The sequence below is a fragment of the Corvus kubaryi genome, unplaced genomic scaffold (genome assembly GCF_017639235.1).
Source record: "Corvus kubaryi isolate FWS band 111438036 unplaced genomic scaffold, C.kubaryi_AGA036_p1.0 37352, whole genome shotgun sequence".
NCBI lineage: Eukaryota > Metazoa > Chordata > Aves > Passeriformes > Corvidae > Corvus > Corvus kubaryi.
The window spans coordinates 2179168-2191077 of NW_024581114.1; the positions used below are offsets into that span (position 1 = coordinate 2179168).

Consider the following 11910-nt stretch of genomic DNA (forward strand, 5'->3'; position numbering starts at 1 on the left):
AATAAATCAGAGGGGTTTATTTAACCCATTTTTGGGGTAGTTTAGGACTTGATCTTGATGCCCAAGCAGTGACTGCTCTCTCTCTGTGTGCTGCAGGTGGATATTACCATGGAAAACTAATATTCCCCCGAGAATTCCCCTTCAAACCTCCTAGTATTTATATGATTACACCCAATGGAAGGTTTAAGTGTAACACAAGGTAAGGACTTCCTTCCACCTCTTCAGCAATTCCAGCTCTGTGCACAACTCCCCAGCATTCCCATGGCCAATCCAACCCTCTCTGTGCCTGGTTGTTGTTTTTAAGGTTGTGTCTTTCCATCACGGATTTCCACCCGGATACCTGGAATCCAGCCTGGTCAGTGTCCACAATCCTGACAGGCCTCCTCAGTTTTATGGTGGAGAAAGGCCCCACCCTGGGCAGCATCGAGACATCCGAGTTCACAGTGAGTTCTGGAGGCTGGGATGGGCTTTTGGGGGAAGCTTTGGGAATTTGGGATGTCTCAGGGATAAAGCGTGGTTGGGATTTTGTTCCTCTTTCCAGCCTCTAGCGCAGAGCCCTGATCCCACAGGAACAACAATTAACATAATTTATGCCTATAAACATATATTTTAGTGAATAATACTCAGAAATTTGATGTTTTAAGTGTTACAAACCGCTTGGCTGCAGGTTTGCACCGTTCCTGTGGGGAATCAGGGGTTGAATTGAAACATAGTGATTGAATTTTCATGCAATTGCTGATAATCTGTGTTTCCTCCCCAGAAAAGGCAGCTGGCTGCACAGAGCTTAGCATTTAATTTAAAAGATAAAGTCTTCTGTGAGCTCTTCCCTGAAGTGGTGGAGGTAAGGGAATATTCATTCATCATTCATTATCCCTACAATAATTCAGTTTTCTGTGCTGCTTCAGCTTCTCCTGGTCAGGATTTTCCCAGACTGGAGCTTCATTTGTTAATCTTGGAAACCTTTTAAAAGGTGTTAATTATTTATTAGAAGAGCCTTTTTCCAGGTTTTTCCTTATCCCTGAGCTGTGTGGGATTTCAGATTTGATTCCTCTCTTCCTGTTCCTAAAGGAGTTCACAAAGCTCTGATTTAGGACCCATTCTCCCTCTGTTGTCTTTTGGAAGAGAAAAGCTTTTTCTCTGTTTCCTTTCTTCCTCAGGCAGAAAGAACTAGAAATGAAAGGGTTTAATTGTGTTTTCTTAGCATTTCCAAAAATGCCAGAGGATGGGAGATGCTTCCTGGTGAACTGAAGGCAGCAGGAGATATTTTAACATGGAATACTTGGAATCCTAATCCTAAACTCCTCTAATTGCTTCCTTAATTTTTTTTTAATGTCTTGTGTTCAAACCAATCTGGACACACAAGAACTTGACATTTCTGAAAAAAAGTCTTAAAAACGAAAAATAAAGTGGGCAAAATTTTGACCAGTGATTGTTGGTGTCAAGCACTGAATTTGGTCATTTTGGAGGAGTTGGGGAACTCTTGGTACAATTGAAACACAGTTAATTTATGACAATTAAAGAAGTGTTCCATGTAAATGTATTACAATTAAAGAACTGTTCCATATAAATGTATTACAATTAGAGAAAATACCTTATAAATTTATTACAATTAAAGATCTGTTCCATATAAATGTATTACAATTAAAGAACTGTTCCATATAAATGTATTACAATTAGAGAAAATACCTTATAAATTTATTACAATTAAAGAACTGCTCCATATAAATGTATTACAATTAGAGAAATTACCCTATAAATTTATTACAGTTAAAGAACTGTTTACATAAATTTATTCTATTTAAGAACTGTTCAGTATAAATTTATGACAATTATAAAGAACTGTACCTTATAAATTTCTGGAAGAACTTGTGTTCTCATTTCTCCACTTCCCACCACTGAGCTTTCTTTAATCTTGATCATTTCTTTAATCCTTTAATCATTGATTGGGAAGCTTCTCCCTTCCCTGTGCAGGAGATAAAAGCACCCAAATCATCCCAACTTCCACTTCCATTGAATTTTCTCTTTCCCTCTGCAGAGGATGAAACAAAAGCACCCAAATCACCACGACTTCCACTTCTCACCATTCAGTTTTCTCTTTCCCTGTGCAGAGGATGAAACAAAAGCACCCAACTGCTCCAGGAAGTGCAGTTGGCCTTCAGGAAGGCAAAACCACTTTGGAATCAGTGGGAATTCCCACATCCAGCATTGGTTTGGAGTTGTTCACTTTGGAGCTTCTCATTTTGGGAGGGAAATTGTAACAGTTCATTCTCATCCAACTTCCACTTTCCCATTCAGTTTTCTCTTTCCCTGTGCAGAGGATGAAACCAAATCACCACAACTCCTCACCACTGAATTTCCTCTTTCCCTCTGCAGAGGATGAAACAAAAGCACCCAAATCACAACAACTTCCACTTCTCACCACTGAATTTTGTCTTTCCCTGTGCAGGAGATGAAACAAAAGCATCCAACTGCTTCAGGAAGGCAAAACCACTTTGGAATCAGTGGGAATTCCCACATCCCAGTTGTTCACTTTGGAGCTTCTCATTTTGGGAGGGAAATTGTAACAGTTCATTCTCATCCAACTTCCTCTTCTCACCACTGAATTTTCTCTTTCCCTCTGCAGAGAATGAAACAAAAACACCCAAATCACCACAACTTCCACTTCTCACCACTGAATTTCCTCTTTCCCTCTGCAGGAGATCAAACAAAAGCAGAAAGCACAGGAAGAGCTGAGCTCCAGACCGCCCTCGCTGCCTCTCCCCGATGTTGTTCCGGATGGGGATGCCCACTTTGGGCAGAATGGGCACCCCCTGCTGAACGGGCACGTGCCCCTGGCCCCTGCCCACCCCGCCGGGCTCCAGCAGCCCCACAGGAACCACGGACTCTTGGGAGGAGCCCTGGCGAACTTGTTTGTCATCGTGGGCTTTGCAGCCTTTGCCTACACAGTCAAGTACGTCCTGAGGAGCATAGCACAAGAGTGAGGGGACAAAAACACCCCCCAAAAGACCAAATTTTAGTGGTAGTTGGCTCTGGCACTGGGATAAAATTTGGGATTTGTTGCCATGGGGTTGCGTTGGGAGTTTGGGTGAAGCGGATTTTGCTGCTGGCTGAGAAGTCAAAGCATTATTGATGAGACACTACATTTTTAGTGCTTTGATTTGTAGAGTTCTCCTCCCATCTGTGGTTTGAAATTGGGAAATCTTCAGCACATACTTTTTACTCCATTGAATTTTTAAAAATCCCATCGTTCCTGCATCTTTTATTTTCCTTAGGGAAGAGGTTGGGCAGGTGGGCAGGGATCCAAACAGAGATTCCACGTGGACTTGGGAAAAGGGGTTGGTGAATATTGATTTTACAGGAAATTTGGTTTCTTTTAATTTCAAATAAAATGCCCATCCTTGCATATCTAGTCAGTAGTGATTAGATGAGTGGGAAAAACAACACCAAATGTGTCAAATGCGTTGTCAAAATTGTCACAACATCACTGCAGGTTTTCTTTGGCCTCCAGGAAATGCAGTTGGCCATCAGCAAGGCAAAAAAAGAACAAAAACAACAACTTTGGAATCAGTGGGAATTCCCACACCCAGTGTTGGTTTGGAGTTGTTCACTTTGGAGCTTTTCATTTTGGGAGGGAAATTGTAACAGTTCATTCTCATCACGAGGGGCCACTGGTGAAACAAAGAATAAAAGTGCACCCACCCCATGGAGAGAGTTGGTTGTGTGTTCCAAAAATCTGCATTTTTTGGCTCTGGGGATGGAGGGAACAGCACCTGGGAAGGGAAAAATTCCAATTATTTCAGTGGGAATAACGAAGCAGCTCCCTCAGAGGCAGCTGAGTTTGTGTAAACCTTTCAATTTCATTCCACTTCAAGTTTTGCTTAAACTCTTTAAAACCATCAAATCCCAACCCCAAAATTCATCTGCTGAGGGAAAACCTTCAGTTTAGTTCCACTTGCTTCAAGTTTTGCTTCAAGTCTTAAAAAAAAAAACAACCCCAACCCCAAAATTCATCTGGGATTCTGGAAATATTTTGCCCTCGACCCCAAATTTCATTGGAAAATCTGGAAATATTTTCCTTTTAGGTGTGATTCCCTCACACTTCCCCTTCAGGTGTTGTTAAATGAAATACTGAGGTTTCTTTCACTGTATCCAACACTAAACTTCCCAAATCTGTCTGATTTTTTTTCTTTTTTAATTCAGTTTGCTTGATTTTTTTTTTTTTAAATTCATTTTCTCCAAATGCTTTGTTTTAGAGGCAAACTTGGTTGTGCCTTCCAGAAGTGACAAAACCCCCACAAAAAGGGTCCTAACAGGGCTAAACCCCCTGAATTTCATGGTAAAGTCTTATTTGAATGATTCTAAAAAGCCCCAAATAAATAATTCCTCATGTGTTTAAGAATCTTCTCAGAACTGCTTTATTTTCCCTTCCAGATTTCTTCTTTTTTAGCTTCTCCTTGAGGAATTTTAAGCAAAAAAATCTCCCAAACCCCTGAATTTTGAAGCAAAACTCGTGAGGCAGAACTCAGAGCATCCCAAAACGTCACCAGTTCCCTGCTCTAGGTAGGAATCCCCAAAATTAGAACAGAGATTAGAAAATCTTCACTAAAAAAATTCCTAAATCTGATTTTCCTGACTTCAGGATGTGGGAAAAAAAGCTAGGTTTTCAAATAGGTGTATAAATCCTTGATTATTTTCTTACCAAATCTTAATTTATTACTTGTCTTTTTTTTTTTTTTTTTTTTTTTTTTAATTTACCTCTTTTGCTTGACCAGCTCTTGGAAAAGTTGTGCTGGGAAGAGTGGGAATGTCCTGGTTTTCCTGCAGGGCTGGGATTTTCAGGCTGGCTTTGGTTTTTTCCCTGATTTTTCTCCAAGCAGAAGCACCTGGAGCTGAGATTTTAACCCCTCTCAGTCCTTTTTGTGTTCTCCCACTGCCTTTTCCTGCCTTTTTCCATTGCTGATCCACCTTTATCCTCTCCCATGGAAATTTTTATCCACAAAAAAAAATCCCCAAAAGGAGGCTTTGGGAGCAGCTTTTGGGACCTGTTCCTAACCAAGCTCAAAGAAAAATCCCTGGAAAAAGTGAATTAAAGGCTTTTTATGACATAAAAAAAATGGGATTTAAGCTACACCTGAAGGTGGATTCTGTTTTTAGGGAGTGGAAAATCGGGAACAAAATTCCTTTGGTGAAACCTTGGACATGCTGTGGGGTTGGTTTGGGTTGTTTTTTTTTTTTTTCCCTAAAAATGGGTTGTATTTAAAGGCCAAAATTCCAACTGCAGATTTATTTTTAATTCCCTGGATTTGGAGGAAGACTTGAGAATCATTCCAGGTGCCATTTGTGGGATGCTGGGAACAATCCCTGTGGATTCCAGGAGTTTGATCCAGCTCCTTGCCTTTGGGAATGGAATCTTTATTCCCTTTTTTGGGGGGGGATTGTGTTCTCCTGAGAGTGCAGGATCTCAGCTTCCTGTTCCCAAAGCATGGAGGAAAAATTCCCATGCCCTGTAATTAAATTCAAATTTCCCTCTCAGGATATAATCTTGGAATAAATCCTTGACTTCCATGCTGCAATTCCATGGATTTCTGTAAAATTGGTATAATTTGGTGGTTGGGAGCTTTCCCACATTTAAGAACTCTTCATTTTTTAATTAAAAAATCCTGGATTTTTGGGAAGTTCTCCCCTTTTCCCTGCAGATTCCAAGGTCATGGAAGTTGCCTCGCTCCAGGAATGTCCCGAGGAGTGGGAATGGCTGCATTGTAATGTTTGTTCATAATAAACATCCATGAGAAATTAACTTTGTGGGGCTGTTCTTGGGAAAAAAATCCTTGGGAAGAAATGGAATTGGGAATATTTCAGTTCGTTAATATAGAAATATAAATATATGGATGAAAAAACAGCATTTTTCCTGATTTTTTTTCCCTTTCCAGTTGGATTTTCCAGCCTCCCTTCAATGTCTCAGTGTCTTTTCTTCACCTGCCCATTTATAATTCCAATTATTCCCTTAAACCTTGTGTTCCTAAAGGTAATTTTGGAATAGATTTGAATACTTTCTGCTAATCATTATTAATTTCTACTAATAATTATTGGCAATTAACGGTTAATTTGTCAGGGAGGGAAATTCCGAACGAGGTGATGCCGTTTGCATGGAAAAAATGTTATTCTGAAAGCAGGAAAATCACATTTCCAGTGGAAAAATCACCCCCACAGGAAAAAAAAGGAATGAATTTAATAGAAACTCCAAGCATTCCCATATTCCTACAAATTGTTTTCCGAGCCATGAGTGAGGAGGGTTCATTAGGATTAATTGGGAATTCTTAATTAGCGCTGAAAGCTTTGCCCCACCCCGGTTCTTTCCTATTTGGAGCGAGAGAAACTTGGGAGCCGCAGGGATTTTTTTCCCGTTTTTCCGGGAATTTCGGTGGTTTTGGGGATTGGCCACGAGGTGGCGCGGCCGCGTCGGGATTCGGGGATGGAGCGGGGTCTTTTTGGAATTCTGGAATATCCTGAGCTGGGAATGATCCCGAGGATCATGGATCCAGCTCCTGCTCCCACCAGTCGCACCCTGTGCATCCCTGGGAGCGTTGTCCCAACGTTCCTGGAGCTCTGGCAGCCTTGGGAATGTCACCATTCCCTGGGGAGCCTTTCTATGGGATTAGCATAAAATCCTGGAATGTTTTGGGTTGGAGGGAGTTTAAATCCCAGCCATTCCCACCCCATCCAAGGGCAGGGACCTCCCACTATCCCGGGCTGCTCCAAGCTGGCCTTGGACACTCACAGGGATGGGGCAGCCACAGCTTCTCTGGGAATCCCATCCCAGGGAAGAGTTTATTCCCTGCTCCTGATCTTTATGGAGCAGGACTTGGGGTTTGTGTCAGCCACTGGTTTCAAAAATCCCCATCTCCGTGCCAAGGATTGGGAATTGTTTGATAAATCTCCAGTAAATAACTGGGAAAATCCCACCCTTTGCACTTTTTCCCTTTGGAGATTATTCCCTGCATAGGTCAGGCCTATCCTGAGGCAAATGGGAATTGCAGAAGCAGGGATTGAAGGATCAGAGCTCAATTTCTTCCTGACTTTTCATTCCTCTGGCTCCACACAATTTTTCCAAGGCCAGGATTCCCATTTTCCCACCGTTTGGAAACGTTCCTGTGGCTCCTTGTAGGATTTTCTCCACTTCCACCCTGTCCTGGTGCAGAATTGATGTTGTTCCCTTCTTCCTCATTCCCATTTTTCCTGTGGTGATGCTGAGCTCAGAGAAGGATTTATTTCTCTTCCATGGAATCATGGAATCTGTTCAGGTTGGAAAACACCTTTAGGATCATCCAATCCAACCTGAACCACATCCCCAGATGCCACATCCACGTTTTTTTAGGGATGGCGATTCCACCACTTCCCTGCCCAGCCTGATCCAATGCTTTACAACCCTTCCTGTGGGAAAAAAATTCCCAAATATCCAATTTTAACCTTCCTTGGAACACCTTGAGGTTGCTTCCACTCATCCTGGGAGAAGGGATCAACCCCCAGTTCCTGTGAGCTCCTGGACTTGCTGTGTTATAAAAGGACAACATCGGAATTCCCCTAAAAGGACATCAGAATTCCCCAATTCTTTTGGAAGCTGGATGCTTCAAAGCTGGGATGTGCCCAAAAATTCCCTCCAGGTGCTCTGGAATAGGAGGCTGGAAGGGAGACATCACTTATTCCAGCCCAAAATAGGGAAAAGGATGTTTGGGATGCAGCTCCAACCCCTCCATCCCCCCAGGAGCAGCCAGAACTCTCCCAAACACAGCCAGGATTGATTTTCCCTAAATCCACGCTGGGATTTGGCTCTGGGAATGGCAAAGCTGAGCCTGGAGCTGCCTTTTCCCAATCCCTGGCTGGGGAGTGTGGAGCTGTCAGGCTGTTTAGCCGGGATCTGACGGATTATCCCATTAATGTGTCATCGGGAGCACTCGGACAAATTCAGGGCTTGTCTACAACCAACCTGGAAAAAACCCAGCCTGGAGTATGGGAAGGCGCCAAAGAAAGTTAAATATTATTAACAAATCAAGGCTGCCACGTACTTTTCATGGAATGTGAGCTGCTCGGGGGAGGGGTGAGGTGCTCTTAACTCTTGGGCTGCTGGGGAGCTTCCCTTTGGGATTTGTTCCTGTTCCCAAATCCCAATTTTCCCCAGAGATGCTGTAAAAATTTATTTTAAATTTCATTTTTTTTCACTCTACGTCTCGATTTTGTGCTCGGATTGTTTCGCGTTTCCCCGAGTTACAGATCCAGAGTTTTGCTCCTGATCCACAAAGTTTTCCTGCTGATCCACAGATCCAGAGCTTTGCTCCCAATCCACCCTCAAAATCCAAGGAAAACCACGCTGACCATTATCCCTCGGATTACACAATTTATGGTAAAGGAATTGCCAAAATAAAGCAAAGTTTTTTGCTTGCTGGCCACAGAAAGGGCTTCAAATTCTGGGATTTTCCACCTTTTAGCATTCCTGGATTTCTCCAGGTGTGATCCCAGGGAAATCTTTGCATCAGGGTCTGGATTTTTGGGAAGGATGGGAATATTTGTTCCAGGTGGTGAGGGATTTGCAGTGTCCCAGCACATCCAGAGCTCCCTTGGGAAATGCTGGTGGAGGAAAGCCTTTGGAATTCTGTTATTTGTAAAGAATATTCCTGACTCTTCAGCCCCTGCTACTGAGGGCAGGGGGGGAAACAGGGAAAATTGCACATGGAACACCCCAAACTGGGAAATAAAGCAGGAATTCTGCTGTATCCAAACTGGGAAAATTGGGCATGGGACACCCCAAACTGGGAAATAAAGCAGGAATTCCCTGTATCCAAACAGGGAAAATTGGGCATGGGACACTGGGAAATAAAGCAGGAATTCTGCCATATCCAAACAGGGAAAATTGGGCATGAGACATCCCAAACTGGGAAATAAAGCAGGAATTCTGCCTTATCCATACTGGGAAAACTGGGCATTGGACACTGGGAAATGAAGCAGGAATTCTGCTGTATCCAAACAGGGAAAGTTGGGCATTGGACACTGGGAAATAAAGCAGGAATTCTCCTGTATCCAAACTGGGAAAATTGCACATGGGACACCCCAAACTGGGAAATAAAGCAGGAATTCTCCTGTATCCAAACAGGGAAAAATGCACATGGAACACCCCAAACTGGGAAATAAAGCAGGAATTCTGCTGTATCCAAACAGGGAAAATTGGGCATGGGACACTGGGAAATAAAGCAGGAATTCTGCCATATCCAAACTGTGAAAATTGGGCATTGGACACTGGGAAATAAAGCAGGAATTCTGCTGTATCCAAACTGGGAAAATTGGGCATTGGACACTGGGAAATAAAGCAGGAATTCTGCCATATCCATGCCTGGCGTGACGCTGGGGGCTTACCCCAATCCACGGATTTTCAGCCCTGCCACACACGCTCCCGCCGAGCGTTAGAAATTCCCAGAAAAAGGGTGATTTCCCTGGGATAACGAAGGGGAGGGGCGGAGGGGAGGGAGCAGGGCATGGGCACTGATTTAAATCTGCCTGGCACACGCGGCCGGCTCCATTATCAGGGAATTTAATGGGAATGTGAGGAGAGGAGGCTTGACAGCTCATTAGAATGTGAGCCCTCCTCCTTTTTTTTTTTTTCCTTCTTTCCCTTTTTTTTTTTTTTTTTTCCTCCTTTTCTTGAAGTTGATGGAAACTCACTCGGGAAAGGAGCCCTTGAAGCAGAAGCCGGGGAGGGTTTTGCCAGTGTGGAAAGGAGCAGCCAGAGGAGTCAGAGCCTCGGAGGGACCTGGAATTCTGCCTGGAGCCAGGGGAGAGGAGGATCGGGATGCAAAATCCACGAGGTTCTGCACCCTGACAGCCGCAGCTTCGGGATTTGCTGCTCATCCTTAGGGAAAAGCGAGGACAAAGCTGAAGAGGAAGGAAAAAAACTTGGGAAAACTTCACCTGCTCCTCATGCACTTCGGGCCACCCTCAGAGGTTTTGCTTCCCCCTGCTTGAACTTTTGGGATGTGAGGGATTTGTTTTCTCCTTACAAGGCTGAGCTGGGATGCTCCCAGTTCCTTGGATTACAATTCCCCAGCATCCCGAAAGGGAAGGATGAGGACTTGTCCCTGAAGCAGCATCATTCCAGAGGGAATGGATGGGATGAATTCCAGCCTGCTCTGAGGGGGAAATCTCCCGGTGAAGAGGGAGCAGCAGAGCCCGCGATGAGCTGGGGCTGGCAGCCCTGCCCTGAGCACTTCTCCAGCTTTTAGGGCTGAGCGCCTTTAAAACCGGGTTTAAACCCGATTTGGGGGGGGCACAGGGGGCAGAGTAAAACCAGTTTCAAGCTCGATTTAGGGGGGCAGAGTAAAACCCGTCTCCAGCCCGATCTGGGGGGCAGAGGGGGCAGTGTAAAACCAGTTTTAAGCCCGATTTAGGGGGGCAGAGCAGCCCTTCAAGGTGGGTGGCAGAACTTTGCAGGGCCTCTCGTATTTATGTAAAGCTTCCAGAGGCTGCATGGACTTACCTCCTTCTCCGAGGGGATCCAGGATTCCAAACAACTTCATCTCCACCTTTTCCATGGCTCCTGCTTGAGCAGAGCCCCCTGAGCCACCAGCACATCCCAGAGGAGCTGCTCGGATCCTGACCTAGTTAATTTTGATTTTTTTTTTTTTTTTTTTTTTTTTTGGAGACAAATCCGGGTTTTTTCTTGGTGCTGGAGGATTTTTGTGCCTGGCTGCTTGGATCCTTCTGAGCTGGTTACTTTTGATTTCTTTTTTTTTTTTTGGAGACCAATCTGATTTTCTTCTTGGTGCTGGAGGATTTTTGTGGCTGGCCCCTCCCTTCCCAAAATGAAGGGGTGCACCTGGCTGCTGGTGGCCACCCTGCTCTGTCAGCAGCTCTGTCCCTGCAGGGTCACAGCGGCCAGGAGGGACAGGAAGGGCAGGAAAGAGCCCAAGCAGCACCCAGAGCCCTTCAACGCCACCCTGTCCAACAGCGAGGAGCTGCACGGGCATCCCAAGGTGGGTTTTGGAATTCTCAGTGCTTATTCCTGCCAGGAAAGGGATGCTGGGGCCTTTTCCCAACTGATTCCAGGCTAACTTGTTGGATTTTTTGTATTTAACTTTAATTTCATTCTTGATTTTTGCCCTTTTTCGCTCAATTTTTTTTCATACTTGCTGAAGCAAAGCCTTTAATATCCCAATTTGTGATTATTTTGGACTGAAGTTCCAGCTTCTCAGTAGCAGGGAATGATATTTTACAGTTCTGGTTCTACCAGTGACAACTAATTAAAAAAAAAAAAATTAATTGCTCCCAAATTTTGCAGTTTCTCCTTGGAATTGATTGGAATTGAAGTCCAGGCTGGTTCTAAATGTCCTGGGAGAGAGTATTTTTATATTCATATTTATATAAATAGACTCAAGCTATGGGGAGTATTTTATTATTATTATTATTATTAATATTATTAATACAGTGCTTAAGAATTGCCACGTATTTAATTTTTTAAAAAGACAGGAATCACAATAGTGATGCTATTAACTATTAATAGGAATTATTAGGAATATTAATGTGCCTCTGGCAGACAAATTCTTCGGTTGAAATTGTTATTCCAGACCTTTTCACCAGCAAATCCAGGTCTAAAACCAAGCGTGGCAGAGCTTTCTCTGAAAATCAGGGATGGGAAGGTTTGGGAGCAGCCAGGGGATGTCTCCAAGGGGATTTTGTGGCTCCAGGAAAGGATCCAGGATGGGTTTGGTTGTGGATAAATGGGAAGTGGAGCTGCAGTGGAGACTTGGGAGGGAATTTTGTAGGGTGAGGGCACTTTTGGGATGATTCCCCAAGCTGGGAACAGCAGCAAACTTCCAGGGAGTTGCTCACAATCCTTTGGGATGAATCTTTGCACGGGATTTTTGG

General features: G+C 43.9%; 2 protein-coding genes across 3 annotated transcripts in view; both read left to right on the top strand.

The window, feature by feature from the left end:
• The window catches only part of UBE2J2 (ubiquitin conjugating enzyme E2 J2), a 6483-nt gene extending 2776 nt beyond the window's left edge, over nucleotides 1–3707 (top strand). For both annotated transcript variants that reach the window (XM_042032116.1, XM_042032117.1), the window contains exons 4-7: nucleotides 97–199; nucleotides 305–443; nucleotides 761–841; nucleotides 2697–3707. In XM_042032116.1, coding sequence (XP_041888050.1) covers nucleotides 97–199; nucleotides 305–443; nucleotides 761–841; nucleotides 2697–2981 — 608 coding nt within the window. In that variant the 3' untranslated portion in view covers nucleotides 2982–3707. The remainder of the gene's footprint in view (nucleotides 1–96; nucleotides 200–304; nucleotides 444–760; nucleotides 842–2696) is intronic.
• A 5883-nt stretch (nucleotides 3708–9590) lies between these two features.
• The window catches only part of C1QTNF12 (C1q and TNF related 12), a 16498-nt gene continuing 14178 nt past the window's right edge, over nucleotides 9591–11910 (top strand). The window contains exon 1 of the mRNA XM_042032118.1: nucleotides 9591–11018. Coding sequence (XP_041888052.1) covers nucleotides 10848–11018 — 171 coding nt within the window. The 5' untranslated portion in view covers nucleotides 9591–10847. The remainder of the gene's footprint in view (nucleotides 11019–11910) is intronic.